Source organism: Penicillium brevicompactum (assembly GCF_028827555.1).
Source record: "Penicillium brevicompactum strain IBT 35665 chromosome Unknown utg000003l_segment0_segment0, whole genome shotgun sequence".
Lineage (NCBI taxonomy): Eukaryota > Fungi > Ascomycota > Eurotiomycetes > Eurotiales > Aspergillaceae > Penicillium > Penicillium brevicompactum.
In genome coordinates, this window is record NW_026623206.1 from 3415620 (window position 1) to 3443252 (window position 27633).

Consider the following 27633-nt stretch of genomic DNA (forward strand, 5'->3'; position numbering starts at 1 on the left):
TGAGAGTACAGTTAAGTAGTGCAGACCCCCAAGGCCAGACTTATATACTCTGAGCGATGACGAGGTGAGGTTTACGAGAGGCAAAAACTGGGATTCCCTGAGATGCCCTGGCCATGACGTAGTGACGTAGGTATAAACTTTGTATACTTGGAAGACTCGAAAGGGAGACACTTCAGGCTTGCTTCTTAGCTTCCTAAGGTATTTGACAAACAGTAGTGACTTGAGCTTAGCACATTCTTATAGAAGACTGATTATAAGTGATCTTTTATATATAATTGTAGTTCGGATATCAACCGGTCACAGTGCGAACCAGCCCTGGAGGTAATCCATGCTCATTTACTCTCTTTCTTCCCTTCCTCAGCGAGCTTCTCAACTTGATCCTTGCGCTTCTCCAACACCTCCCGCACTTCCTCAAGCGTCTCCTTGAGCACAGTCTCCGCCTCACCACCCTTCTTCTGCGCAATCTTCCGCAGCGACTGTAACTGAGGAATCACCTTGGAGCCACCGGGCACCAACTCCAACCACTGATCCAAACTAGCCAAGTCGGTATTCTTAGCTTGATCAACCTTCTCGCGAACCCACTTCTCAACCTCCTCCGTCTTCCCCTCCTTAGCCAACCCCCACAAATCCTTGAAATTGCCCTTCTTCAACGCATCCGCATTCTCCTCAATCAACTCCTTCACCTTGGGATTCTTCTCAAGATACCCCTGAGACTCCTTCATCCCCTTCTCCCAAGCCTCCTCCCCAAACTTCTGCACAGTCTTCTTCTTCTCCTCAATCAACCTCTTAATCTCCTCCACCCCCTCAACACTAAAACCCTTCTGCACAATCTCCGAAATCTGCCCCCAAGTCCGATTAACCTCCTCCTTCGCCTTAGGCCCATACGCCTCCCCCATCTCCTTCAACTGCTCATACCCCCCACCAACCTTCTCCTTAATCTTCGGATGATTCTCAAGAACATTCCCCGCCGCATCCCCAGCAAGATCAAACAACTTCTTCGAATACTTCTGCAAAATCTCCAACGCAGCCCCCGCAGAGGCGGCACTCAGTCCTTCCCGTCTAGTAAGATCCCGTAACTCAGTGTACGCCTCACTAATCACAGAATCAAACTCCTGTCCATGATCTTTCCGGATCTTTTCCAGGTCATCGAAGGCTGTATCCACATAGCCACTGGCACCAGGGATGAATCGCGCATAGCTTTGAACGGTTTCTTTGAGCCAGTTGTATGCTTCGTTGGGTTCAGGTGCCTTTTCGGCGATCGTGCGCTTGGCTTGCTCGATGTATTCTTGTGTTTGTTTCGTTGATGATACTAGTTTCTTTGTACCGGAGAAATGGTACCATGCGTATCCTGTAGCGAAGGCTGCGGCTCCGCCTGCGAGACCGCCGACTAGTGCGGGATTGCCGGGTGGTGCGGAGGTGGTGGATTGGAAGCGGGCGTTGAGGCGGGTTCGTTGGAATTGTTTGGTTGAGCGGGCGGCTCGGGCTGAGGTGCGTCCGAGCATTTTGAGGTGAGATTGGGTGATATTAGGTGTGGTTTTGGATTGTGCAGGGTTTGTATGGGGATTGAGGATAAGAGCAAACCTGCGGTTTATAAGGTAGATTCCTGGAAGCTGGATTCTGATTCCTTGGAATTGACTGGAGTGAAAGTTACATTTCTCGATGTGACGTCAAATGACGGGCAGTTCCAAGAGTTGAGGGAGTCGAAGTGGTTCATCGCGAAAGCAGCCAGGCCTGGGTGATACCGCTGACGTCATGGATATCAAGCTTGGTTTTCTCGACTTCCGACAGGATCATTTTGAGCTAACTACGCGTGTAGATGCATCGGCAATTGTCTAGAATTCAGGTTTGTTATTTTAGTCTTAATTCAGTATGTTAATCATGAGATAGACCCCAAAGATGCACAATAAGCCAGGTACATCAGGTGCATCAAGGGGTGACAGGTATGTGTTAATGCAAGTATACAAACAAAATGTTCGGTTTTCGGTCTTCGGTCTTAATCCAAGTCGTCAATATCCTCATATCCAACAAAGGCTCGTCGCAAAAATGCCCGCCAGACCTTGTTCGCCTTCTTGGACTTCTTTTTCTTGGCCGACGAATCGGCGTCCAGACTGGTCTCGGCTTGGGCATCCTCGTCGGCTATTCTGCCTGCGAGCTGGAAGAAGCTGCGCACCGTGAGATCTTTCATCTGGTACACATCATCATTTGTGGTGTACTCGATCTCGAAATCGAGGCGAGGGTCGTCGGATGGGTTTGCGTCGATCTCCTCTTGGATTCGGGTGATGTTGGCGTAGTATTGGGTGTAGCCGAGTAAAGTGAATGGCTGATTCGAGTAGGCAGGGCCGGGGGGTGTGGTCGGGGAAGGGCCTTCTGGCACCTTGAAGTTGGGCTTCTTGCCCTTCTTCTTTTTGTTCTTCTTCTTCTTCTTCTGGGTTTCGGGGATGGAGTCATCACTGGACTCGGGGGTATCGAGCTCGGTATAGTCGTCAAAGTCGGAGACGTTTTCCTCGGCGTGATCTGAGGAAACGGGCCAAACTGCAGCGCCTTCCAACCCGGAGATGTTGTAGTCGATCACACGAAGACTAGGGAAATAGTTCGGAACCAAGCTAGGCGAGACGAGCGAGACGCTGTAGCGCTCGGCCCACGGACCCCCAATCTTCTTTAAAAACTTGCGCATCTTCTTCTCCTTCTTCCCCTTCTTGAATGTAGTATCGGAGACAGCACCGGCCTCCATCTCCGCATCCAGCTCATCGAAGACTCCCGATGGAGGCGATGGTAACGAGGACCACTGGCCGCGGAGTGACTCGAGGTAATCCGACTTGGAGCTAGTAGACACCCTCCCATCCACCTGGACATCGATATTAACCTTGTTGCTATCCTGCATGATAAAGTGATCAATATTCATATGACCGTAGAACGAGCCAACGATCACATCCCGATACTGATGCACCCAGAGTGTATATTTCTGCCAACACGTCTCGTCCCAGTTCTGTTTTTCACTCGAGTGGGCAGGAGGCACATGTCCCATGAGAATAGCCTTCATATTGCGACTCCGCAATATCTTCAGCTGGATCCGTAACCACTCCATATGTTCATACCCAGGCTCGGACTTGGCCTCGCACCCGTCCACTGCGCTGTTCGAGTCGAAAAAGTACATCGTGTTGAGACTGATCACTGCCAGCTGACCGGGCACTACCTCCGTCGTGAACCAGCCCCCTAGAACGAAAGTATGACGCTGGTCCTCCGGGATAAAGGCGTTCCAGATCTCCGCGAACCGCTTCGTCCACTTATTCGGGCCCTCGTCGAAGATGTTATGCGGCATGATGTCGTTATTGCCGAACGTCGGGATCACGGGGACAGGTAGTCTGGAGACGGAACTCGCGTGGTTCGTCTGTTTCTGGTTCTGGTTGAACATGGCGATCCATTTCTGCGAGAGGTAGGTGTTGAGATCGAGGATCTCGTCGGCGGTGCGAGGAAGCTTTTCATCGTTATCGTGTCGGGCGGAATCACCAGTCCAAATGACAAAATCAATCTCATCCTTCAAGTTCTCTTCGATCCAGCGAAAGGTCTCGTCGATGAGTGAGAGGGGTGCGTCACAGTCTGTGCCTTCGGCGCCAAAATATCCCGACCCCCCTTTGCCATGGTGGCACGAGCGATCGATCGAGGTCCCTGGTTTGTACAGACGGTCGGGATGAAAATCTGTTGGTCAGCGCGTTACACGTTCCACGCGGGTGTGTTTCGTACCTGTTATGTGCAAGAAGCGACCGTTCAGTCGTGCCGGCAAGTCGGCCAATGGCTGCTGCAAGGGACCGGCAATGACCGTGGCGAAGAAGCCTAGCAGTAGTATTGACTGCATGACTGCGTCTTCTCAGCCCAGTTACACACCATATGTATGTCTGAGGGTTGTGAAGTGCAGCAGAGAATTTCCGGGCGATCTTATCGGTCACGTCACCGATTTTCAGGAACCACTTTTTCTTTTGGCGTCCACTATACTGCACACTTGGAGGTATGAAATGTATAAGAAATAATGAGAAGGCAATTTATATAACAATTATCGCTCTTACTCCGTAGAGTTACCCCAGATCGACGAACCGACACTCGGTCAGAAGACCCTAACCAATGATCTCCCCACGTGTCCCGAGGACCTTGAGGATCTATAAAATTGAGATTAGTGACCATTTCTATAACTTCAACTCTCAGCTTGAACTACTGTCAAATCTCAGCTTATGCTCCCATGTCAGCTGAACTCTCACCAAAGTACTTTTGCTCACATCAGAAGGTTCGTTTTATTCTCCGTCTCCATCAGCCGCGGTCGCCTGATCGGCTTCCTGAAAGGGATACCGCAGCTTGCGTGAGACAGGTCGGACTCTGTGTGCTAAACTCATACCCCGTGAGCAGTGGACAGCTCATTGTTTGAAGCTTGCATATGAGAGCTGTGCAGGTTGGTTACATGTATGAAACATATCCAATATACACCGAGGAACTTCCAAGGTTTAGGTTCCATAGCTTGCAAGTATATATTCAGTTGAATCAAAGGTTATTATACAAGCAGGGAGCTGCCCAGGTGGTTATTGAGAATTGTCACTTCAATGTATCTCTCATCATTACTTAACAGCAGTGTGCGTCACCAGGCCACTCGTATTAATTGCGAATCATCATCTGCTCACATCTCGCTCTCAACGTAATTACCACCCGCAGCAAGAGTGGCATAGTAAAGATCCGTCTCAGCGCAGATCACCATCCGACCCTGTCCAGCAAAGTTGAAGTTTGCCGAAGTAGCTCCCACATAGATCTTACCGATGAGTTTGCCGGATGGGTTCCAGACCTGGACACCATCTCCACAACCCGCATACACGTTGCCCCAAGAGTCACAGTGAACACCTGTCCACGATGAAAGTCAGTTGTGATCTCACAAAACAATAATCGCTTGTAACGCACCATCGGGGGCACCGGAGTTAACAAAGGCAAATAATTTGCGGTTTTCAAAAGTCCCATCCTCTTTGACATCGTATCGGTAACTTGAGATTGGAAGAAAAGGTCAGCATGACTTTTTCAAGAACCAAGTGGATCGAGATACTTACACAGAGGCTGGGCGAGTGAAGTTGAGACCGAAGAAGCCGTCGGCGATACCCGTGTCGGTGATATATGCGTAATCGCCCTCGGGCGAGAAGGTCAGACCTGAGTTTTGATTGTATTAGACTTTATCCCGATTTCCCCCAAGAGAAAGATTTGACTCACCGTTCGGATGAACAAATTCATCCGCCACTACCGTGACGGCACCGGTGTCTGGGTTGAAGCGGTATACTTGGTCTTGCAGACCAGGAGCCGGGCGGAAATCCTGCACGTAGCCGTAGATCGTATCGGTGAAGTAAATTTCCTTGTTCTTGGGATGGATCGCCACATCGTTCAAAGAGTTGAATTGACGACCGAAGTAGTTGTTCAGAATGACTGAAGGTGTCAATATTTTGTTAGTTTTAGTCCATATTGAAGGTTGTATTCAGCACATTCGTACCTGTAGAGTTATAAGGGCTGTTCGGGTTCACCACCGATAGACCAGGGGGCTTGTCATCGCCCTGGCCCTCGCTAGTGAAGATCAATTGGCCACGATAGTTTGTGGCGCCTGTATCGCTTAATGTTAGCTCAAAGGTATCACATTACAGAGTATATCATGACTCCGACGACTTACCGTTTGGATTCAGTACCGTAGGCGACGAGGGTACAGTGGTAATATTCACAAGACCCACAGCATCGGTCTTGTCAGAAACAGCAGCGGCCTGCGCAAGAGAGATCTTCTCAATGATGGCCGACTTCTTCAGGCCTGTGCCGGCATCTTTGGCACCTGCATTCTGAACGAAGAAGACTTCATCGTTTTCTCTGGACCTATTTTCCAGAAGGATGTAAGTTTTCATTCTCTTCTGGACGTGGTCTTCAACCATACCATACGACAGCCTCGTGGAATAGAGGGTCTTTTGGGGAATGCCCAATGCGCGTCAGAGTAGGAGCTTCTCCGATAATTTTTAAGAACTCCTCATCGTATACATGGAAAGGTCGGTTAAGCAGGCTATCTTCAGTCGAGCCTGGTGGAACGAAGAGCTAGTGTTCGGGAAAAGAGTTAGTATAATTTCCAAAAGTGGATTTTAATCACATACACTTGTAGAGTTAAACTCCGCAGGGGGCCGGGTTGTATCCAAGACATTGAACGCTGTCTGGTCAATCACTTGAGCTTGTTCGGGGATATCGGTAGAGATGACCGGAGTCAGAAGCGATTGGCAAAGAACCAAGAGCGTTGGTAGTGAGCTCGATTTGGAGATCATCTTGTGAGGAATTATCCTGCTGGCCTAGAGATGACAGAGAAGCAGAAGGCGAGTGCAAATCCATCGACTCCAACCAGGGGGCATACCACATTTATCTACCGTGGTAAATGGTTCAACCGGTGATTGTTCCAGTCCGGCTGGGAGCGGGGTGCAGGGTGGAGTAAAGCAAGCTGCTCCCCAGAGAGTGTGCAGTAGAGCCCCTCGATCTGCCAATCAAGTTACACTACCCCCGCGCTCTCTACACTTGGGGGGTTGTACTCCGTAGTTTGCGCGGGATATGGCACAGTACCTTGGCGTTGCGCCCAATAAGGATCTTCTCCCGGAGTTACCCCGAGCATCGGCCCCGCAATTTCAGGCCGATCTGCGTCATTTTTGAAATGAGTTTTAGACTCCCGAGGTCATGATGAGAATGAAAATGAGCATGAGGGGATTTAAGAGACGGATGGCCGAGTGGTAATAGTAAGCAAAAGAGGGGAGAAAACGAAACGAAGCCCAAGAGTCAAGAGTCAAGATCTGGGAGAGGACATACCCCGTGGAACCCCAATACGTGCCCGCGAAGCAGTGTGCAGAATTCAGGACTCAATGGCCTTGGCAATTTCTATAGCTCGGGATATGGGCCGCAATTCGGAATGGTCTCTCTTTTCCACACCGGGCACTTTGCTGCCTTCCAGCAATATCGGGAAGTGGTTCTGCAGCCGGCAGCGAGGGGCTTGGCTCGTGGGTATGAAGTTTTTCCGTTACTGAGGTATTTTGTCGGGCTGCTTGGCTGCAGGGGGAAGGAAATTGGCTGACTTGGAGTCCCACGCTGAGAGCACTTGAATACTGGTGTTCCAGTATGTCCAAGGCGATGCCCACGCTACTAAGCTTCTGTAGTGTCGGTGCGAATGACTGCCTAGGGTAGGAGAGTTGCAGGCTTCCAGAGCCAAGCAAACGCGACACGGCTGGCCGATGTAGGTCCGGCATGCTTGCATTCCGAGCTGGAAGTTCCGGGCATTCCGTGGGTCCCAGCCTCCACGCCAAGCGTCGGACAAATCTCACGGATAATTTGTTGATTAATCAGTGCTAGCTCATTAGCAACCGTTGAGTTGTCTGAGCATGTCAAATAAAACCAGGGCTCGAAAATGCATCGGGTCGCTCCGTGTTATATCTAACAATGAGTGAGGCCTCTGCCTCCCACTCAAAGAAATGCCATGGGGATCAGAATCGTGGGGGTTCGTTAGAGGAGGGGGACTCGAAAACAAATTAATTCGCGGCAGACAGAAACTCTTCCAAAAGGCACCAACATTTTGGCATCTTCAACGGAACCTCATGAGTTCACAAGCCATGAGGTCTGGTTTTCGCGAGAAACAGCGCCATGGCCAAAGAGGCTCAGTGTGACAGCTTTGAGTCAGAGGCTTTGGAAAAACCCGAGCTGGGTGAAGAAATCAACCACGTGAGCCCTTCATCGCCACCACTTTCAGTTCGTCTCTGTCTACAGCTAAATTCGAAATTTTAATTATTTGACAATCCAAATGAGTATAATTCTACGGAGTATCGGTCACCTGCAGTCGATGTCATGACGTTATCAAAACCGTTGCTCACGCGATAGGGCGTCTTTTCTTTACTTCTCTTGACAGATAAATCCAATCTTGTCATATCATGTATCGATACAAGAGCATCCCAAAATCTGGACACTCATAGGAGAAAAGCTTTTCTCTTATCACCCAACGATGGACCGTGATCAAGATACTTTTCAACTATCTACGGACAGTCAGTTAGCTCAAGTGAATTTCCTTAGCACTTTGAGCCAAACCCTATCTTTCCAGGAAGCGGCAGATATATCTGAACGATTTCAATCGAATGAATGGATTCCGAATGGTCAAGTCCTCTGGAGTGGCGTACCTTATGAAATAGCCCAAGATTGGGCTGCTAGTCATCACCTCCAAACGTTAACTATTGCGATGGGGCCGCTTATGAACAAAAAACATCCGGATTGTCTCAAATCAAAAAAGACGCCTCATGAGTGGAGTCGCTATGTCCACGGTGCTTCTGCAGTCTTTGCTTGGCACATAGCTCAGGGAGAAAAGGTCACGCTACTTTCACCTCCCCCCCCAGAGCGGTTTAATCCGTCGGGTCTATCCTACTACCAAGTCATTGAAGAGCCTATTATTAAGGGCTTGTTTGGCCCCTCTGCTGTCGATAAGATGATTATAGCACATCCCACTGTTAAGGAAAGTGAGGAAAATTTATATGAGCTGTGGCCGAATGACGAAGGTGACAAATGGTTGCAAACATTTGGATCAAGGCGCCTTCAGACACACTGGAGGCACACTGGACTCAAAATGGAGAAACTAAAATCTCGGATGTTGAAGTCTGTTCCGGAAGCTGCGGCAAAGGCCCAGCAGGAGGCTGCGAAGAAGCTTAAGGACAAGAAGGAAGCTGAGGCAAAGGTCAAGGAGAAAACTGAAGCAAAAGCCCAACAGGAAGCTGCAAAAAAGCTTAAGGGCAAGAACAAAGCGGAGGCAAAGGCTCAACAGGAGGCTGCGAAGAAGGTTAAGGACAAGAAGAAAGCGGAGGCAAAGGCTCAGCAGGAAGCTGCAAAAAAGCTTAAGGACAAGAACAAAGCGGAGGCAAAGGCTCAGCAGGAGGCTGCGAAGAAGCTTAAGGAAAAGAAGAAAGCGGAGGCAAAGGCTCAGCAGGAGGCTGCGAAGAAGGTCAAGGACAAGAAGAAAGCTGAGGCAAAGGTCAAGAAGAAAGCTAAGGCAAAGGCCCAGCAGGAGGCTACGAATTCTTTTTAACAAGTTCTTTCCAACTATGGGTGTTTTTTGGTGATAATTATGTTGGTGAAAAGTGCGCGGTAATACCCCAAATTTATACATTCTGAGCGTAGAAGTTGTTGGCGTTCCTAGTCTCTGGTACATGTATGACTATATTTACTCCATGTTATAGAAATTTATCTTCTGTTGAATTCTGATCGCTTATTTTGTGATCTGAAATTTTTGTTCTATGATTCACTAAATAGGAGTCAGTCTATTTTCCAATCAAGCATTTGAACATCCTATACGCGTAAAATCAACTTGGCGTATTGATTTTTTGGAAGAACCGTGCGCCCTAAGTTTGGTGTGACGGCCCCTGTATCCATGTTCTCCATATCGGGCCTAGTTTGTGACGAATCAGGGTTCCAGAAATAGCTTTCCCGAATCGAGCATGAAAGCAAATCTCGGATTTAGCTATACAACTTGTGAGTATGGCGAGGCGAGAAGGGAAGAATGGCGGGATGTCATTTCCTAAACATAACCAGACGATGCGAGGTTGAAGCCTGGACCATGAATCTAGTTTCTAGGAAATGAGAAGACTGCCAAGATCCATCATGTACGCACTGCCCAAAACGTTCTTAGTGTCCTTGACAGTCCAACCCGACGCCCAAGCGTGGGATCAACCGCAGCCACGCGATGGTCCGGCAGGAAAGTCCCGAGGCTCGTTTGAGACTCCCGTGACAGACTGAGCCAGCCATCTGAGAGTTTGCCTCCATTGAGATTCGTATTCATTTAACGTGGGATGTAGTCGGTACGCTTCATGGTAGGTTCGTAGAGCACATGCCTTCTGGTACTACGGATGTCTGATTTCTTTTTCCTGGAAGCTCCATTTGTGATAACCAGAAATTCCAGAGACATCATCCATGGCTACATTTCACGGTTTTGTTTTGACATTCTTCCTCGCATTCTTCCCTTTTATTTCCCTCGCCCCACAACGTAAATCAAAATGTAATTCTGAGCTTGATGGTAGTTTTCCTAGATGTTCCACGTTACCCTGTTCCCATCTAAAGCAGAGCAATCGCCAAGATATCATAATAGCTGTACGGAGGCCAAGCTATTCTTAGACCCTGGTTGGGCGTTTCTTGGGACGCGATTCATGAGAACGGTTCGTGCCCTACTCCGTATACCAGGTCTACATTGCAAAAGCCAGTTCCAAGTTCGGCCCGGAGCGGTGATATCAGGACATCTCGTTTTCGGGCCAACCTCCGGATGGTTCCCAGGAAGCCTGTGGAAGTTTAACCAAAGAATTGATCTTGATGCAAACTCAGTAGTGCGCACGACCACCCCAATGGCTAGTTGAGTGGCAAGTAGGGGTTTCAATATGACAGATTGGAGGTACGGGCCGAAGTCAATAGTAAATTGAGGCCAGAGACACGCTGGGAACCGAAGCACAACAAGCTCATAGCCCGAGTTCGCCCGAAAGGGTTTAGTTTATTGTGGGGAAAGGACCGTGAGCGATGCAACACGGAGAATCCTCCGCACTCACAATGGCCTAATTCTCTTTAACCTCATTCCGCCATGCCAAGGATGTCGGGTGTTTCTAGAGAGCATATGGAAATGACATGTTTCGCTTACCTCTAAGACAGCAGTCGGTAAAATTTGGCACGGGGAATTCGCAGAGGCAAAAAAAAGCAATGTGACAGACAGCTCGCCACGACTGTAGAATAACCTAGGAGGTATGCAAGAATGGGTGCGTGATTCATGCTAATTTCAGATAAAAATTTAGCTGCTGGAACATGCTGTGCAATATTGATCCTTTAATATCGGTGAAAATCTAGACTCGCGAAACTGCCTGTGTTGTGCGATCACCTGCAGGCTAGCCAATAATTAAATCCGAACAGGGGCCATTTGGCCAGAGCTATTCGACAAATTTTCGCCTTTGCCTCTCAACGGGAGACAGGGCCGACAGTCCAGGCATCAGACTTTGACTGCTCTGCGGCAACAAATTTCAGAGTGAAACAGGGTCCCGAATTTGTGGTGAGTGGTATGATTGGGGAATGTGCCGATTCCAATAAGGATGCGGAGGTATCTAGAAAAGCCACCAACTAGAGGCGTCTACTGCTGGCGAGCGCAGGGGTCCGGGGTCACAAGGCGATGGAGTCTGGGGAACCGGACACTCGACCTGTCTTTCCGAAAAAGGAGTATAGTCGACCCTCGTGCTGATTTGCTGGCTTTCTTTTCAATTTGATATCCGACGTTATAAGAACTTCACTCTGCCCCGCTAAACTCCAGATTCACGGTTCGTCGCGCCAACTCCAGTTTATCATCGACCGGATCCCTACCGAGATCGTCAGTTCGCATTCCTGCGGCTCAGCCTTTAGCCATGTCAGATATGAAGGCGCAAGAAGAGGTGCATGGCATCTCATCTGCCATTGAGCATGAGCCTCGTGTACTCGCTGGTTATGGTGAAACTACCAAACGTGAGGGTGCAAAGACTAAAGAAGTTCACAATGTCAGTTTGCCCCTTGATCGAATCCTTGCTGTTTGGTGAAACATACTGATGCGGAAAATTCAGGCCGATCTGTTTGCTGCAATTGAGGAAACAAAGATTGAAAGATGGAGCAAAGAGTCTATTCATCTGTATTGTGAGTTTTGCCGGTCCCCGAGGCCATGATGAGGTGGAAGATCTTCTACTCGGTACTAACTTACGATATCCAGTCTGCATTTTCATTGCTTTCTGCTGTGCCTGTGCAAACGGTTATGATGGTTGGTCTTTTCTAAATTCTTTCAAGCGCAATACCTGACCATGCCCTAGGATCACTCATGGGATCTATCCTAGCCATGGACCATTATCAAGATGTTTTCAATACCGGAATGGATGGTCCTAAAGTCTCCGTCGTCACTTCCCTCTATACGGTGTATGATCTTTTCAAACATCTCGAAACATTCAACAACTGACCGAGACATTTTATCCACAGCGGTTCCATCGTCGCGACACCATTCAGTGCTGTCATCTCCGACAGGCTCGGCCGTCGCAAGTGCATGTTCGTTGGCGCATGGATTATTATCATCGGCTCCGTCATCATCGCCAGCGGAATGACATTGCCACAATTCGTCGTCGGTCGATTCGTCCTCGGTCTCGGAATTCAGGTCATGATTGTCTCGGCTCCAGCCTACGCCGTCGAAATTGCCCCGCCTCACTGGCGTGGTCGTGCAGTTGGTACGCATCTCGAAATACCCGTCTGACCCAAGATACACCATCAGATACCAGAGCTAATGTTGTGTTAGGATTCTACAACTGCGGTTGGTTTGGAGGCTCGATCCCCGCGGCCGCTATCACATATGGTTGCAACGAAATTAGAAACAACTACCAGTGGCGAATTCCTTTCATCTGCCAGTGCTTCGCTTGTGTTATTGTCATCTGCTCGGTTTGGTTCATTCCCGAGTCGCCCCGTTGGCTCATGACTCAGGGACGCCATGAAGAGGCTCATGCCTTTTTGACCAAGTATCATGGAAATGGTGACCCCAACGCTCGCTTGGTCAGACTTGAGATTGAGGAGATGAAGGAGGGTATCCGAGTTGATGGCATCGACAAAAGATGGTGGGACTGTAAGTCTTCGCAGATTCGTGGAGCTCTAAAATGGAATGAGCTAATTTCACATATCAGACCGCCCCTTCATTACCACACACAGCGGTCGCTGGCGTTTTGCCCAGGTTATCATGATCTCCATCTTTGGACAGTGGTCCGGTAATGGACTTGGCTACTTCAACGCCACTATCTTCAAGGTTATCGGGTACGAGGAAAGTTCCACTCAGCTTTTGCTCAACCTCGTCAACTCTATCGTCTCTGCCATCGGCGCTCTCACTGCTGTCCGTCTGACGGACAAAATGCCCCGTCGTCCCGTGCTTATCTATGGTACCTTTGGTAAGTTTCTTGCTGCATCTCCTGCCCTGGCAGTAACCCTATCATGCTAACAAAACAACAAGCTTGCGCTGTCTTTTTGGCCATCAATGCCGGTATCCTACAAGAGGTTGCCAACACAGGCCACATTGGCAAAACCAAGGGTCAGGCCGCTCTTGCATTCTACTACCTCTTCAACGTCGTTTTCTCGTTCACCTACACCCCCCTCCAGGGTGTCATCCCAGCGGAGGCTTTGGAGACTACAACTCGTGCCAAGGGTTTGGCACTTTCTGGCTTCATGGTCAGTAGTATCAGTTTCATCAGTCAGTTTGCGACGCCTATTGGTATGGCAAATATCTCCACCAACTACTTCTGGATCTTCGTCGGATGGGACGTCATCGAATCCGTTTTCTGGTACTTCTTTTGGTAAGTTTGGATGCAGAGATTTTGCGCGCCCAAATCGCTTTTTTTTTTTCTTTTCTAACGTCTTCTAGTGTCGAATCTCAGGGCCGTACTTTGGAAGAGTTGGAGTGGGTGTACCAGCAGCCGAACCCTGTCAAAGCATCCCAGAATTTGGACAAGATTGTTGTCCAGAGCGATGGAACTGTGACGGAAAAGATCGAAGATGATGTGTGAGGATCGTGCTTTTGAGGATTCATGTGCAGGAGGTGGTTTGCGAAATGTTGTTTAAGTAGTAATGACCACATGCATGGATATATTGAAGCAATATATCTGTTTCCGTGGCCATCGTCTTCCACTGCCTTGTTGTATATTGACAGTTTATCTAATTCATTCAACTTTGGAAGTGCCTTTTTGTTGGCAGTTTGTCTCAATTGACTTCAGATGTTTATATATTGAAGCCCTGGAGTGAGATGGAAAAAGAAATGTCAATCTCTGACCTCGGGAGGTTTGAAGGTTTGCAGGTGTCGGTATTTCTGCATAACACCTGCTCGCCCAGTATGCTATTGATTCAATATACACCTTTTTGCTTGAAGAGACAATTGTTGATGAGATTAATTCTCATCTGATTGCACACTAATACACCCGAGTCTGATTTGGCCCCCGGTTACTTGCACTGGTGGATCTGGGGCCACTCAGCCTCGCGCTAACATGGATGAGGGGAACCTTGCAACCTCAAACGTCTTTTTATCAACGAAATTTCTGCCTGCGTGAATCTACATTCTCATTCCAAATATCCGTGCTTGCAAAATGAACGAAGATAGCGCCCAAACCCCCGAGACTGGAAGCGCCACGCTCAGCAATGCCGCCCGTGTCGCCGAGGGGCAACGACCACCGAATTGGGTGCCAATCAAGGAAGAGTGCGGCTACACCCCGCGCAAGATTCGAATGATCTGCATCGGAGCCGGCATCTCTGGACTCACGATTGCGCATAAGATCAAACATGATCTAAAAAACAATGAGTTCCTGGATTACACGATTTACGACAAGAATTCAGAGGTGGGCGGAGTTTGGTTTGAGAATCGATACCCTGGTGTTGCCTGGTGAGATGAATTCTTCATGATTTCATGACCTTCTAAGGATCTATATTGGAGCTGCTGATGTTATTATCACAGTGATATCGCCGCCCGTAAGTGCCCTTACTAATTGATATTATTGTATGGGGTTTTCGTACAAATTTCTTACCACGCCAGGAAGACACATATGTGTTCCGCTTCGAGCCTAACCCTGACTGGTCCCACTTCTATGTTTCTGGTTCTGAGATCTATGAGTATATCCAGAAAACCGTGAAAAAGTGGGGACTCGACGAGAAGGTTGAATTGAACTCGAAAGTGATCGAGTCAGTGTGGGATGAGGAATCCGGAAAATGGAAGGTGAAGATCGACCAAAACGGAGTCATCAAAGAAGACGAGGCAGATATTTTGGTCAATGGCATCGGACTGGTGAAGTGGGTGACTTCACTTCCAGTGGCATTGTACCTGCGCTGATAATTTCTAGTGACTGGAAACTGCCCAACATAAACGGACTGCACGACTTTAAAGGAAAGCTGGTTCACACAGCCACCTGGTATTCCAACAAGCTTGGCTCCCGGCACATTGCAGACTACTGAATTTGATTTAGGGACGAAAGTTACGACTGGAAGGGCAAACGAGTGGCGGTTATAGGGAATGGATCGGCTGGTATCCAGATTGTCGCTGCAATGTATCCGGAGACGTCAAAACTTGTCAACTATGTTCGCAGTCCCACGTGGTTGACCCCTAACATCAACGCGGAGATGACTCGGGATGGATCGAATTTTGCCTATTCACCTGAGGAACGGGAGAAATTTAGAAATGACCCCAAAGCGTTCTTTGAAATGCGCAAGGAGCTGGAAGACCAGTAAGAGAAGTCCGACTGACTGATTCTATATCTCTAACTGACCCCTCTAGTGTGAATGGTGCTGCATATGCAACTCTCAAAGAGCACCCTCTGCAAGACTTTATGAAAGGAGCAGCAAAGGACATCATGGAAGAGAAGTTGAAACATCTCGACCCAGCCATCGCGGCACGAATCATACCCGATTTCCCTGCCGGTTGCCGTCGCCTCACACCCGAGAATGGCTATCTCGACGCCTTCCGCGATGAAACAACGGAAATGTGTTGGGATCCCATAGAGCGAATTACCGAGACCGGAATTCAGACCAAAGATGGCAATGTGGAAGAATTCGACCTGATTGTATGTGCGACTGGCTACAACTCATCGGGTCGACCTTCCTGGAAGCACGTGGGAAGGAATGGGCGCACATTGAGTGGGGATCTGGAAGCATTCTTCTCACTTCAGATCCCCGATATGCCCAATTTCTTCATGGTTGGCGGTCCCAATTTCTTGATCTCACACAGCACGTTGTTCGCTGCCATTACTTTTGCGTGTGAATATGTGGTGAAATGGACTCAGAAGATTGCAACGGAAGATATTAAGTTCGTTCACTTTTCCAAAGTATTATTCAAACTTTCAATTCGAGCTGACCTTTTATTGCAGATCACTCGATGTTAAGAAGGAATCGGTGGATGATTACAATGTTTGGTCGCAAGAGTTCTTGAAACGTACGGCTTTCTCTGGTGAGTGTACAAGTTGGTACAAGAATGGTAAGTCGAGAGGATTTGTGAATGCGTACGCGGGCACATCGAGTCATTTCCGAAAGTCATTGGAAAGAATCGGTGGTGAGCATTTTAACATACGGTACAACTCGGCGAATCGCTTCTCGTACTTGGGCAATGGACAGATGGAAGAGGAGAAGAATGGATTCGGAGACCTGTCCGACTACTTCGTGCAGGGTGTTTGGGGCCCATAATCCATGAACTACCGCCTCGAACAGTTATCGAAGCCATGCAAATTGTACATTCCAAGAAGTCGACGATGTGAATGAAATGTCTATTACTGAAGCTATTTCAAGGTTACTTGTAATCTCTTCAAACATCGAACCCCGGTCATCTGAGGTCGGCTATAATGAAACCAGTCACAATGCTCTATGCATGAATTTGAAGTACCTAGACATAGATATGAGTCGCTTTGGTTGACGCTGCTTGCTGTTGTAAATGCTCCATATCGTTTGTGCTCCACCGCAGAATTTCCTCTATGCTCTCATTTCCATCTGATGTCCGCGCTACTGTTTTCCCGGGGATATATGGTGTCATTCGCCTCGAATTAGGCGCTGAAGTACCAGCGTACGGCGAGTGAAGTTCGTATACACTCCGTCCAGAAGCGGGATATCTGTCCTCGAAAGAACGCAACAACGATCGAATGCATGGGATTGATGCCGTGATGATGACAAGATAGGCTTCGATGAATAGCCAACGATCATAGCTGACAGTTGCAACAGTGGGGTCATCATCTGGGTGTGCGAAGACTCTGGTCTGCGCTACCTTTATTATGGAAGCTATCATTGCACTGGATCGCGGTGCGTTAGGATTGAGATTCCATCATTATACATGGCATGCTTACAAGATGCCCAATCCAAGCAATGTAACCAGGCCAAGCTTTGCCCGAAATTTCAAGTTGAGGTTCCAAAATATGAACGTTGAGAAAGTCGCCAAGTAAAGATCGGTTGCTGAATTGAAAGCTAGTCGGAGAAGGCTGTTAGCATGATCCGATCGACATCACAACGACAGTGGATCGCTTTACCTCCTTGATAATATCCATAATATGCCTGAACACGAACGTCCCAACAGTTATCTTTGCCGCTTGGTGCCCATATAGCTGAAGCATGACCCGGGCATTGAACGAAGAGTATTATGATGAGCACAAAGTTCGTCACGAGCTGAAGACCGACTAACATCCACAAGATTACTCGATAAAGTCTCCTTGTCCCAAGTAGTCTGACGACGAAGACGATAAACGCGATGCGACCCAGTGTGCCCCCAGCGATGCCGAATGTTTGCGCCAAGTAGTCATACATTATGACCTTGGGGACTTGAGGCTTTATGTCCCACACATGTTGACCAAAGCCATGCTGAATGCCGACAGTAATGAAGCTCGATCCGACCACGGCGCATAACTGGTGGTTGAGCGAGTCAGCTAATTGCCATACCCGAATGCAATCTGGTAACGGACTCTGCCCCCAAATTCAAGAGAGAAGAATATTGACTTACAAGCGCTAGTATCATGAGAATGTCATCAAAGGCGAATTTGCCAATCTTGATCTTCGCAATCACCCTCAAGGTGACAGTAAGTATACCGAGAGCTGTGAGAGCCCAAACCTCGCGCAGAAGTCGCGCACCCGAGTCCTCCACTGTTGCCCGAGATGAAACGAGCATGTTCAGTGAAAGTCGAATCAAAGTGGATCACTCAATACGAGGACCAGCAGCGATGCGAAAGACGAACATATCCACACTTCAAGGCAAACACCACAGAGACTATATCGCATTCGCCGTATCAAATGGTTATCAAGCTGCAGTTGACAAGAACATTTTATCGGAGACTCCCAGCCTCGCTATGAGCTTCTCTCGCCAAAAGAGTATGATTATGTCAAGGCAAAGCTTAAATGGTGGCCAGTTTGCCCATCGGAGGTCTCCGGTGGAGTGTTGGAAATGATAAGAGACCGATCTCTGGCTACTCAGAGCTGGGGATCTTTGAAACCTAAATCACTTAGACCGAAAGATTTTCGATGTGCTTCCGATAATGCACTTTGTTCGCGTGAAGCATTCGCGCGGGTATGTTTGGTAGCTCAGCCGCTTCTGTTTCTGGCAGATAGACAGTTCCCAACTCCGAGTCTCGTCGATGACTGAGAAGAGAGTGATCAAATACATGGAGACGGCGTGATATGGCATGATGGCAGTCGTCTGGGCCGCTGAAAAAGTTAGATCGATGCTATTAGATCCAGACTTTGAAGTTGTGAATGTCTAGAGCCATTGAAGTCCCGAAAAGGTAACTCCATCCGAACGAAGGAGGCGACGGCGATGCTGGCAGGATGCCAAGCCTCACCCCCTTTTACGCGACATTACCAACTCATCCCCCAAGTTTCTTTCTCCCTTGAGGCAAAAATTTAGAATGATATTGCAAAGATCAAATAATCTCGAATGATACCTCTATCGTCTATCGGCATTTGATTCACAAAAAAGACAACATGTTTCAATAGACGTATCGGAAATGAGGATTCTCCCGGTCGGTGATATCCTCAAAGGCATGGGTGAAGTTGACATCGGGAACAACTTCGCCAGATGCAATTTTTGCATCTCTCTTGCGATTCTGAATACTATACCAAAGCCTCAGACAGAGCAGGGTGATCACCACAAGACCAAAGCATCCAATGAGGATTGAAAATGCCAGGTAGTACCGTGGTGCATCCTTGTCTCGGAATACCTGGGGACCGACGGCGTTACCAGCAGCCCAGAAGACAAAGTTGCACGAAATAATGATTGACTTTTTGGTCTGTCCGGCAACGTTCCGCGACAACAGGGCCAAGGAGAGCGAAGAAACGGCGAAGAACGAATAAAAGATCCAGTATGCGATGAGCATCCCAACACGCTTGCTGGGGGAGAAGGGAATGCCGATAAGAATTGAGCAGCCCAGGATAGATGGAATGACAGAGCTGATCATGATCCAAATTGTCTGGTGGAATTTGCGGTCGAGGTAGGCTGACACCAACATGGTGATTGTTGTCACTGCACCGATGACCATGGATAGAAGTTGAGCTTCCCAGGTGCTGAAGTCGAACGACTTCAAGATAATATTCGCGTAGGCACCAATGCCACCGGAGGGAATGGTCGTGAGGATTTGAATCAGTGCAAAGGCATACACTGTGGCAAAGTCAGTACGAGATCAAAATCCAGAAAAATCGAGTCATACATTGCGGATCAGTTAGTGCATCCCACACTTGTTCCTTTCTGAAACTCCGATTCTGCAGGCCTGTTTGGTTCTGGCGAACACGCTCCACCATCAGTTGCTTGTCTTCTTCCGTCCAGCACTTCGCTCTCATCGGTGAATCCGGCATCCAGAAGTATACGAAAGTTCCCCAGATTACAGTCAAGAGACCGTAGGTCATGAACATAGCTTCCCATGACTTGAGAGGGGAGTAAGAGGGCACGAAGGAGAATCCGAACGCCAGGAGACCACCAACGACATTTTGAAGACCGTTCATCATGTACCTGTGTGCATGTCAGCGAGGTTGAATGCCACGTACGAGAGGAATTTCACCGACCATAAGTTAATGACACTTCCCTGCTCTTCTCGTCGATACCATGTTGCTGAGAGAATGACAAACGTCGGCTGGCACGCAGCCTCAAATGCACCCATGAAGGCACGCAGAATCACAAGACCTGTAAAGTTCTTCATTGCCGAGATGAGAGTGATGCAGATGCCCCACAAGACAATATTCGCTGAAAGCCATTTTCCAATCGGCACGCGTTGAATGATCCAATTTTCCTATCTTCTTGTCAGCACAAATGCCTCCCCCGAATGATCAAGGGACAAAATACCGGGTATTCCACAACGAGAACCGTGAGGTAGACGACCGTTGTCAACCATTGGTACTGTGCTAGTCAGTCAATGTGTAATCGGATCAGGGGTCCGCATGACTGACTTGGTTCTCTGCCAAATTCGCATCTTCCACGATTCCCATAATAGAAGCGAAAGACATTGCTCCTTTGTCCAATGTCTGAATCAGGTATGTCACCATCATCACCACTAGGATTCGCTTATGGATCATCCGCCTAAGTCGCTTGTTTGTTGATTCGTCAATGTGAATGGCTGTATCGGTGGCATATTTAGCAACTTCTCGATCAACCAATTTGTAGTCGGTGTGGTTCTTCTGTGGTCCTTCGTCATGAAAGCTGTGAGCTTCCTCAACTTGTTGCCCGTCGTCTTTGTGCGTATTGGTCATTTCGTCGACTTGGTTGAGTTTTGCAACACTTAGATCCAGTCCTAATTTGACAGATATATCACATTATAACGCGATAATAAGTGACCCGCGTTGATACATCCGGGGATGCGGGGGTGGAGGCCCGGGACTCGCGGGCTTCGGTACAATATCCTCCCCCATGGGGAGAGCAGTGGAGAATATGCCCCCACGGCCGGACGCTTGCCGAGCGCTCCAGATGAAAGCCACCAAAAACCGGCAAGAGTGTGCCGATCTTGGCTCCGGCATCCAGTGAGCAGTCGTGTCGGCAACGGATGTGGCCGTATTGACCCTAGTCGCGCTCCACAGCCGAGTGTGGCTGCTCGGTAGAACAACAACCCGAACACCCAGTCCCGCTTCGGGTGGGGAAGACGAGGTCGCTTAGGACTGTTGCATGATCAGATGTGACCGAAATGCGATGACGTCTGATCAGGTTGACATCCCGTTTGCAACTGCTTGGTCTTGGTTTTCAAGAGAGCGTCAGGCAATATGGATGAGCCCTTGGTTACATTCTCTGGCTCCGCGGACCTTCTCAGCCTTGTTGGAGCTACCGTGCTGGTGGATGAAGATGACTTTGTCGGAGTTCATCACGCTGGTCGAGCGCTCGCTGAAGACTTCGGTCGTGTAACAGGAAGAAGCCCAAGCCCGTTTGAGGCTGTTGGACAGACCATCACTACCGCGCCAAGATCTGCCATCATCATTGGATCCATTGATTCTTGTCTCATACGGCGATTGGCGACCGCGGGCAAGATTCAAACATCGCATCTTCAAGGAAAATGGGAAACATTTCTCACCGTGGTGGTCGATCACCCGCTCGAAGGATGCGATAAGGCATTGGTGATTGCGGGCAGCGACAAGAGAGGGGCGATTTTTGGTGCCTATACCCTCTCCAGTCAAATTGGTGTCTCTCCGTATGTTTCACTCCTCTCATCGCTGCGCTTGCTAATGTTTCAGTTGGTATTGGTGGGCCGACGTCCCTGCGAAACATCATCCCGATATATTTGCCGTGCCTAAACAGACCGTCCACGGCGAGCCGAGCGTTCAATACCGAGGTATCTTCATCAATGACGAAGCACCAGCCCTCACAGGTTGGGTGTTGGAAAAGTTTGGAGGGTACAACACGAAGTTCTACATCAAGGTGTACGAGCTGCTCTTGAGACTCAAAGCAAATTTCATGTGGCCAGCCATGTGGCCTGGATATCCAAATCCTGGCGCGGTATTCTTCCTTGACGATCCAGAAAATCAACGGATCGCAGATGAGTATGGCATCTGCATCTCTACATCGCACCATGAGCCTATGCAACGGGCGACGACGGAGTGGTTCGAGGAAGGCCACACGGACGGGACATGGGACTGGACCACACACCGCGAGGAGATAATCGATTTCTTCCTAAAGGGCGTGGAGCGGGCGAAAGGCTTAGAGTCCTACTTCACACTCGGCATTCGCGGCGAATACGACAAGCAGATGGCGACCGACGATCCAGGGAAGGTTGTGCGTGATGTACTTCAACAGCAGCGAGCCCTTTTCAAAGCTGTCTATGGGCGTGAGGATGCGGTTCCTCAAGTGATGGCTCTATATAAAGAGATTCAGGATCTCTACCAAGCTGGCGAGTTCACCGTCCCTGACGATGTCACGCTTCTATTTGCCGATGACAACTTCGGGACATTACGTCGACTGCCGTCTGGCTCTGAGAAATTACGAAAAGGTGGAGCCGGGGTAAATTAACCTATCTAGAGCCCTGAATATGACATGCTAATCTCAGGACAGATCTATTATCATTTCGAATACGTCGGCGCCCCTCGAAGTTATAAGTGGATCAATTCGAACTCACTGGTGGGTTAAATGAACCATTCATTTTGCTCAGGCTGACAATCCATGGCGTGGTTAACAGGGTAAAATATATCACCAGCTAGACCGGGCCTATCGTTCTCACGCTCGCAAGATCTGGGTATTTAACATTGGAGACATCAAGCCCATCGAGGTGCCTCTGACGTTCGCCATGGACATGGCGTGGAACGTCAATTCTGTCGAACCTACAAGCATTCCTCGCTACCTGGGAAACCTCGCTTCTCATTATTTTGATAATGAAGTGAAATCGGAGACAGTCGCCATTTGGCACGAATATGACCGTCTTGTTCGCATGCGCAAACATGAGCACATCGACCCAGAGAGCTTCTCGCTACTCCATTATAACGAAGCAGATGACATTGTCGCGCGTTGGAAGAAGTTGGAAGTCGAGGTTGACACTCTATATAACCGTGTTCCAGATCTTCAGAAACCTTCGTTCTGGCAGCTCGTTGTACATCCTGTCAAGGCGAGCACCATTTTCATCTGCCTCCGCGTTACTCAAGCCCGGAATCAACTCTACGCACGTCAAAGGCGCAACACTGCGAACAACCTGCTGCGCAAGGCGCTCGATCTATTTGATGCAGACTTCAAGCTTTCTCAGGAGTTTCATACACTGCTGGACGGCAAATGGAATCATATGTTATGCCAGCCCCATATGGGGTACGGTGATACATGGCATGCACCTTCGCGTGATGCGATCTTTGGTCTGGCCTATGTTCAACGGTCTCAAAATAGCAATATTATCGTTGGACAGATGGGCGTTGCTGTGGAGGGTCATGAGGGGATCCGTGCTGGTCGCATTAATGAAGAGAGCGAGCGAACACATCCGAGTCGCCGTGATTTGGTACCTGGTCTCACTCTTGGTTCTATGAATCGATACGGCCCAGTGAAACGGTGGTTTGATGTATTCACACGAGGAGCTCAAATTATTCACTGGAAGGCATCTGCGCCTCACTCCTGGGTTCAACTTTCTACCACTGTCGGGACACTGCATCCAGATGGCGAAGATGCTCGTGTGCTCATCACGATTGACTGGGACCAAGTGCCAGTCGACTTTGACGAGGAACTCCTGATCAGCGTCATATCAGAAGAAGGCGACTTTGAACATGTTCATCTCCCGGTGAAGGGGCAAAAAGCTCCCCTCTCATTTTCTGGGTTCATTGAAGCCGATGGCTGCGTATCCACTCCGGCATCAGGATCGAATTTGAGTCCATTTTATCAGCACCATCCCGACCTCGGTCGCAGAAGTGAAGGTGCCGTATCGTTGGTCGATGATATCGGACATGAAAGCAGTGATGTGCCTTTCCTCGAGTATTCTGTCTTCTTGTTCTCATCTTCTCCGTCTCCCTCGATCATACTATACTTTAACATGACTCTTGATGTCGACCCAGCTCGTCCCATGTACTACGAGCTCGGTATTGACACTTGGCCTACTGGATCACACCGCTTGCTTTCGGCAGACGGAGACAAAAAGACGAAGCTTCCAGCAGAAGGTTGGACGGACGCTGTGATGGATTGTGTGTGGAAAAAGACTCACTCTGTCTCGAACATGGAGGCAGGAGTCCACACCATCCGTATCCGCTTGTGTCACCCAAATCTGCTGTTGGAGAGGGTTGTGGTGGACCTTGGGGGTGTCAACGAGAGTTATCTTGGACCGCCTTCCAGCTACCGCGCACTGGATTGACCTCATCCCAATGATGACTGATGATACCTGGCAGATATGAAGTGGGGAGAATTGTATACAAGATTTTAATATACAATAAAAGATAAACTCAGATCTCAATCTACCCAAGTGTGCTGTTTACCTTACCCAAGCAGGACCGTTGAAATACAGTTTCTTTGCGATGATTTGTCTTTTTCCCAATGCGCAGTCACAGCCCCCCGGGCTCCCTCAACGACCTTCATATGATGTCGATCCAAAAACTGCGAGAAAATATGTAAAACCACGGTTCGGTCTCCACTGGAAGTGGCTAGTCGGCCGACAACATACAGAGGCCAAGTGAGCGTAGCCATTGGGGTCGACAACACGCAAACTCGAAGCAAGCTGTTAAAAGCCGTTTGATATATTCCATAATCTGACGAGGCCGTGGATGAAACGTCGAGTTGATCGGAGAAAATCGAGGGTATCGCCACACGCAGTGCCAACAGCCCGCAGGACTTGTAAGCTTGCGCGATTTGCACCGTGGCTTCATAGTATGCCTCGGTGAGGCCTGTGGATTCAATTGACCATGAACGGAGGCGGAAATCTAAGATTCGGGCTTTCTCATCAACGTCCTGTCCAGAATTCACCCGTCCGATCACGTCGGCCAGTTCGTGCATGAGAGGCCATAAACTGCTGCTGCAACCGAAAATAGGGTCGATCTGTTCGACTTGCTGGGGGTGGTCAGGTTGAATCTTGGTATACAACTCCAGGGGTTGTATGCCGAGGGATAGTGCGAGCATCACATTGAAGTATTGGAATATCTTGATGAAGAACTTGAAGTGAGGGGTGTGGAAGATACTTCGGTCGCTCTCGAGAAGGCTCTTGGCTCCTTGCAAGTGGCACCAGGCATTTGTTGCAGAGTTGCCTAGCACTATCTATTGCATGACTAGTATCAGTTTGTGGCTGTGATCTGGCTCTTTTTTATCACCTACCTCGTAGTAAATAAGCAGTAGGCTCCCTGCTAAGCTGTTGCGCCGCGAGGCTTCGTCGAGGTGCGGATGACATACTTCGCTGGCCAAGAGGTTCAGCGACTGCATATGCAGCCTTGCAGGAACATTCGAGGATTCTGTCCCGAGTAGATATAGATGCGCAGCAGCCACAGCTTCAATAGCACGTTGGACTTGAGTTGACGATGACGCCAATGGTAGAACGTGAAGGAGAAACGGATTTTTGTCCTCTTTCCGATAAGAAAACGAGATCAGACTCGACACGATCGTCTGAAAATGGTAGAGAAGTCGATTTGGGTGACTGCTCGGTTGTGCAGCAAGTAGCAAGGGTCTTGGTCCAGTGTGAGAGCTGGGTCGTTGACTCTCCAGCATCCTTTGACGCGTGCGAGCATACTTCACCATGCTCCAATCTGGGTAGACGCACTCGACACCTCTCTCCTCGCAGATGCCACACCTTGGTCGTGTTTCATCACATTTCTTCCGTCTTTTACGACTGCTTTTGTTAGTTGAGTTTCACCCTGGGGAGTTGATGATGTTACCAGTCCATACAACCCCATCTCGATCGCATTTCTTTTGAGTCTCTTGGCATCTTCAGCAAGATAAAGTAGAGATGCAAGTTTTAGTCCCTGAAAAGGTCAGTGTAACCCTTCCCCGCCAAAGAGCGGCAACAGCGGAGACTGCGGAGTATCCGGGGTTACGATCGACGTCCTCGACTGCCGTTTGAGGGGTTGATGTCTCAACACAATAGTATATTTAATATAACAGAGAATTTATAGCAGAAAGCGACCCAAGGTATCACCATATAGAACAGACGCACGAAACCAAACACCAAAAGCATGTCGAACAAGCCGGACAAACCATCACGATCCCACATATAGCTTCTTCCCCCTTCATTTGGAACTTCGCTAGAACCGACCCCCAGGCGTACTCCCGGGAGCCTCCCAAATGATGGGATGGCCCTCCAGTTCCGTCGGGGCACCATATGCGCGACTCGGTACAGGCGGTTCATTCCAACTCCAATGACCCTGCTGTGCAGCCGGAGAGCCACCGTGCGCGGAAACATTTTCCATTCCCGGTGAGAACGTTCGGACGGTGGGATCCGGGCTAGACACCGCACTAATATCGATATGACCTGGCTTCGCGGCAGTGCTCCCGATTTCACTTTTTCGGTTGCTGGCACTGTATTGATCATCATGATTGAACAGTGCCCATCGACGAGTCCGTTCTGTCCGACCGTCTTGTGAGGACACCCACTGAGAGTATACGCGGTTTCGGCCGAGGACGAAGAACAATGCGACCAGAATTCCGAGGAACACTGCGCCCGCGACGGAGATACCCGCAATAGCGCCCGTGCTGAGATGTTTGCCGCCGGAACTATTGTCATTGGAACCTGAGTCGGTGTCACTACCACCGCCCTCTGCTGGCATTGACTGGCCGGGTACCAGCATATAGGGGTATTCGAGGGCTTTTTTGTATTGAGATTCCCATGTCTGCGTTGAGTTCTGACTTCAGATCAGCGTCTGTCATCATGCGGAGAAGAGTCAGGATGCATACCGGATTGATCACGCCAACCATGCCGTTCTTGAGACAAGAATCTATCGCGGTACAGTAGAAGAATGTTGGCTGTGAGAGTGCAATGTGAGTACAAAATACCATGATAGGGTGGAAGCCCGATCGCAGTACTTACCTCAGTGTTATTGACCACTATTGACCATGTCGGAGCCTACATCTCATGTGTCAGCGGTTTGCATTTTCCATCAAACCTCGAAATGCAGGTTGATTCACTTACAGGTCCGACAAGTTGACCGTGTTGCTCATTGAAATCATCAAAAGCGCCAGAATAGAAGATGTTCCCACTAGCTGGCACACAAGGAGCAAGATAGTCTGCCTTCACCACCGAATGGTTTGTTGGGTAGAATTCGAAAACGACGATATCGCCCACATTTGCCGTTATGTTGGTCGGCACATACTGATGTGGATCGGATTTCGGTCCAACTTGAAAAGTATGAGTTGCGATACCTGTGGCCGATGTCGTCGAAGCCTCGTTAGATGTCGGAGTAGCCGCAAGAGAGGCTGAGTCTGCTGCTGTTGCTACAGTCACCAGGACTGAAGCTAGCAGTAGTTGAAACAGCTGGTGCATCAGCATACTGAGAGACTCTGCTCAACAAAATATGCAGTGTACTGCACTCTGTGTGTTTAGGACTACCTGTGATGTGAGAAAAGGAGGTGGGGATACGTGAGAGGAAAGTGTATGGTCTCATAAGACAAAGAAAGTCAAATCCAGGTTTCGGAAACGGCTGAGCATTATTGGGATTTGCTTCGATTGGGCTGACCACCGTTGACAATGATTGAGTCAAAGACCCTTTCGATAGGCAGAGTCTCGCCGAAGTTGGGTACCCCCAGCCTACGCCCCCACTATACATCTTTTGACAGATTACTATCGTCAGCCGACTGTGATTCGCTGGTACAATGCTTTTTAAGCACCTAGGAGGCTCTGCATACACTAACAATTAGTGTCGATCAGACCCCTGCTGGGTGGTTATGAGACATCTTGTAACTCGGCGGTTCCCACTCCGTACTAACTTCGATGCTCAAATCACGCTGAGCATAAAAAAGGAAGATCCAGTCAAAGCATTAATTATACATTCAACTCGACAATAACTCTTGGTTTCTGGAAATTCTCACCAATGCCAAGCCCCCGGGTTTGTTGTCAGTGCTGCATTTTCTGTGGTCAGCAAGCCACGCAGGCTAGGCCACCCTCCTTGCCGCTTTGTTCCAATTAAAGATCGTATCCGATAAACGTGCAAGCCCTCGTGGCCGCCGGGATCAAAGAATTGTTTAATCTGTACTGAAGATTT

The 27633-nt window shown here is 48.9% G+C and overlaps 11 protein-coding genes across 11 annotated transcripts; 4 read left to right on the forward strand and 7 right to left on the reverse strand.

The window, feature by feature from the left end:
• Positions 1–332: 332 nt before the first annotated feature.
• Positions 333–1502, reverse strand: N7506_005169 (uncharacterized protein; the record flags this gene model as incomplete). The annotated part of the gene is made up of 1 exon (XM_056954463.1): positions 333–1502. One exon carries the CDS (start codon positions 1500–1502, stop codon positions 333–335), a length of 1170 nt encoding a protein of 389 aa, XP_056813352.1.
• Positions 1503–1993: 491 nt separating this feature from the next.
• Positions 1994–3853, reverse strand: N7506_005170 (endopolyphosphatase; the record flags this gene model as incomplete). The annotated part of the gene is made up of 2 exons (XM_056954464.1): positions 1994–3696; positions 3742–3853. The coding sequence occupies 2 exons, from the start codon at positions 3851–3853 to the stop codon at positions 1994–1996; spliced, it is 1815 nt and encodes a 604-aa protein (XP_056813353.1).
• Positions 3854–4660: 807 nt separating this feature from the next.
• Positions 4661–6311, reverse strand: N7506_005171 (SMP-30/gluconolactonase/LRE family protein; the record flags this gene model as incomplete). Its single annotated transcript, XM_056954465.1, has 8 exons — positions 4661–4878; positions 4936–5015; positions 5079–5175; positions 5236–5445; positions 5510–5617; positions 5684–5877; positions 5936–6090; positions 6147–6311. 8 exons carry the CDS (start codon positions 6309–6311, stop codon positions 4661–4663), a joined length of 1227 nt encoding a protein of 408 aa, XP_056813354.1.
• A 1940-nt stretch (positions 6312–8251) lies between these two features.
• Positions 8252–9088, forward strand: N7506_005172 (actin-like protein 10; the record flags this gene model as incomplete). The annotated part of the gene is made up of 1 exon (XM_056954466.1): positions 8252–9088. The coding sequence occupies one exon, from the start codon at positions 8252–8254 to the stop codon at positions 9086–9088; it is 837 nt and encodes a 278-aa protein (XP_056813355.1).
• Positions 9089–11429: 2341 nt separating this feature from the next.
• On the forward strand, positions 11430–13583 carry N7506_005173 (uncharacterized protein; the record flags this gene model as incomplete). Its single annotated transcript, XM_056954467.1, has 9 exons — positions 11430–11558; positions 11622–11691; positions 11765–11812; positions 11862–11964; positions 12025–12266; positions 12335–12655; positions 12714–12971; positions 13034–13373; positions 13442–13583. The coding sequence occupies 9 exons, from the start codon at positions 11430–11432 to the stop codon at positions 13581–13583; spliced, it is 1653 nt and encodes a 550-aa protein (XP_056813356.1).
• Positions 13584–14156: 573 nt separating this feature from the next.
• Positions 14157–16236, forward strand: N7506_005174 (flavin-containing monooxygenase; the record flags this gene model as incomplete). Its single annotated transcript, XM_056954468.1, has 7 exons — positions 14157–14449; positions 14522–14535; positions 14604–14853; positions 14904–14972; positions 15027–15284; positions 15335–15862; positions 15924–16236. The coding sequence occupies 7 exons, from the start codon at positions 14157–14159 to the stop codon at positions 16234–16236; spliced, it is 1725 nt and encodes a 574-aa protein (XP_056813357.1).
• A 196-nt stretch (positions 16237–16432) lies between these two features.
• On the reverse strand, positions 16433–17698 carry N7506_005175 (uncharacterized protein; the record flags this gene model as incomplete). Its single annotated transcript, XM_056954469.1, has 4 exons — positions 16433–16832; positions 16887–17004; positions 17067–17439; positions 17534–17698. 4 exons carry the CDS (start codon positions 17696–17698, stop codon positions 16433–16435), a joined length of 1056 nt encoding a protein of 351 aa, XP_056813358.1.
• Positions 17699–18512: 814 nt separating this feature from the next.
• On the reverse strand, positions 18513–20262 carry N7506_005176 (uncharacterized protein; the record flags this gene model as incomplete). The annotated part of the gene is made up of 5 exons (XM_056954470.1): positions 18513–19180; positions 19230–19528; positions 19582–19805; positions 19859–19912; positions 19963–20262. The coding sequence occupies 5 exons, from the start codon at positions 20260–20262 to the stop codon at positions 18513–18515; spliced, it is 1545 nt and encodes a 514-aa protein (XP_056813359.1).
• A 504-nt stretch (positions 20263–20766) lies between these two features.
• On the forward strand, positions 20767–23810 carry N7506_005177 (glycoside hydrolase family 115 protein; the record flags this gene model as incomplete). Its single annotated transcript, XM_056954471.1, has 4 exons — positions 20767–21188; positions 21232–21994; positions 22046–22111; positions 22170–23810. The coding sequence occupies 4 exons, from the start codon at positions 20767–20769 to the stop codon at positions 23808–23810; spliced, it is 2892 nt and encodes a 963-aa protein (XP_056813360.1).
• A 122-nt stretch (positions 23811–23932) lies between these two features.
• Positions 23933–24865, reverse strand: N7506_005178 (uncharacterized protein; the record flags this gene model as incomplete). Its single annotated transcript, XM_056954472.1, has 2 exons — positions 23933–24703; positions 24761–24865. The coding sequence occupies 2 exons, from the start codon at positions 24863–24865 to the stop codon at positions 23933–23935; spliced, it is 876 nt and encodes a 291-aa protein (XP_056813361.1).
• Positions 24866–25680: 815 nt separating this feature from the next.
• On the reverse strand, positions 25681–26921 carry N7506_005179 (cupredoxin domain-containing protein; the record flags this gene model as incomplete). The annotated part of the gene is made up of 4 exons (XM_056954473.1): positions 25681–26277; positions 26330–26398; positions 26463–26498; positions 26565–26921. 4 exons carry the CDS (start codon positions 26919–26921, stop codon positions 25681–25683), a joined length of 1059 nt encoding a protein of 352 aa, XP_056813362.1.
• Positions 26922–27633: the final 712 nt, after the last annotated feature.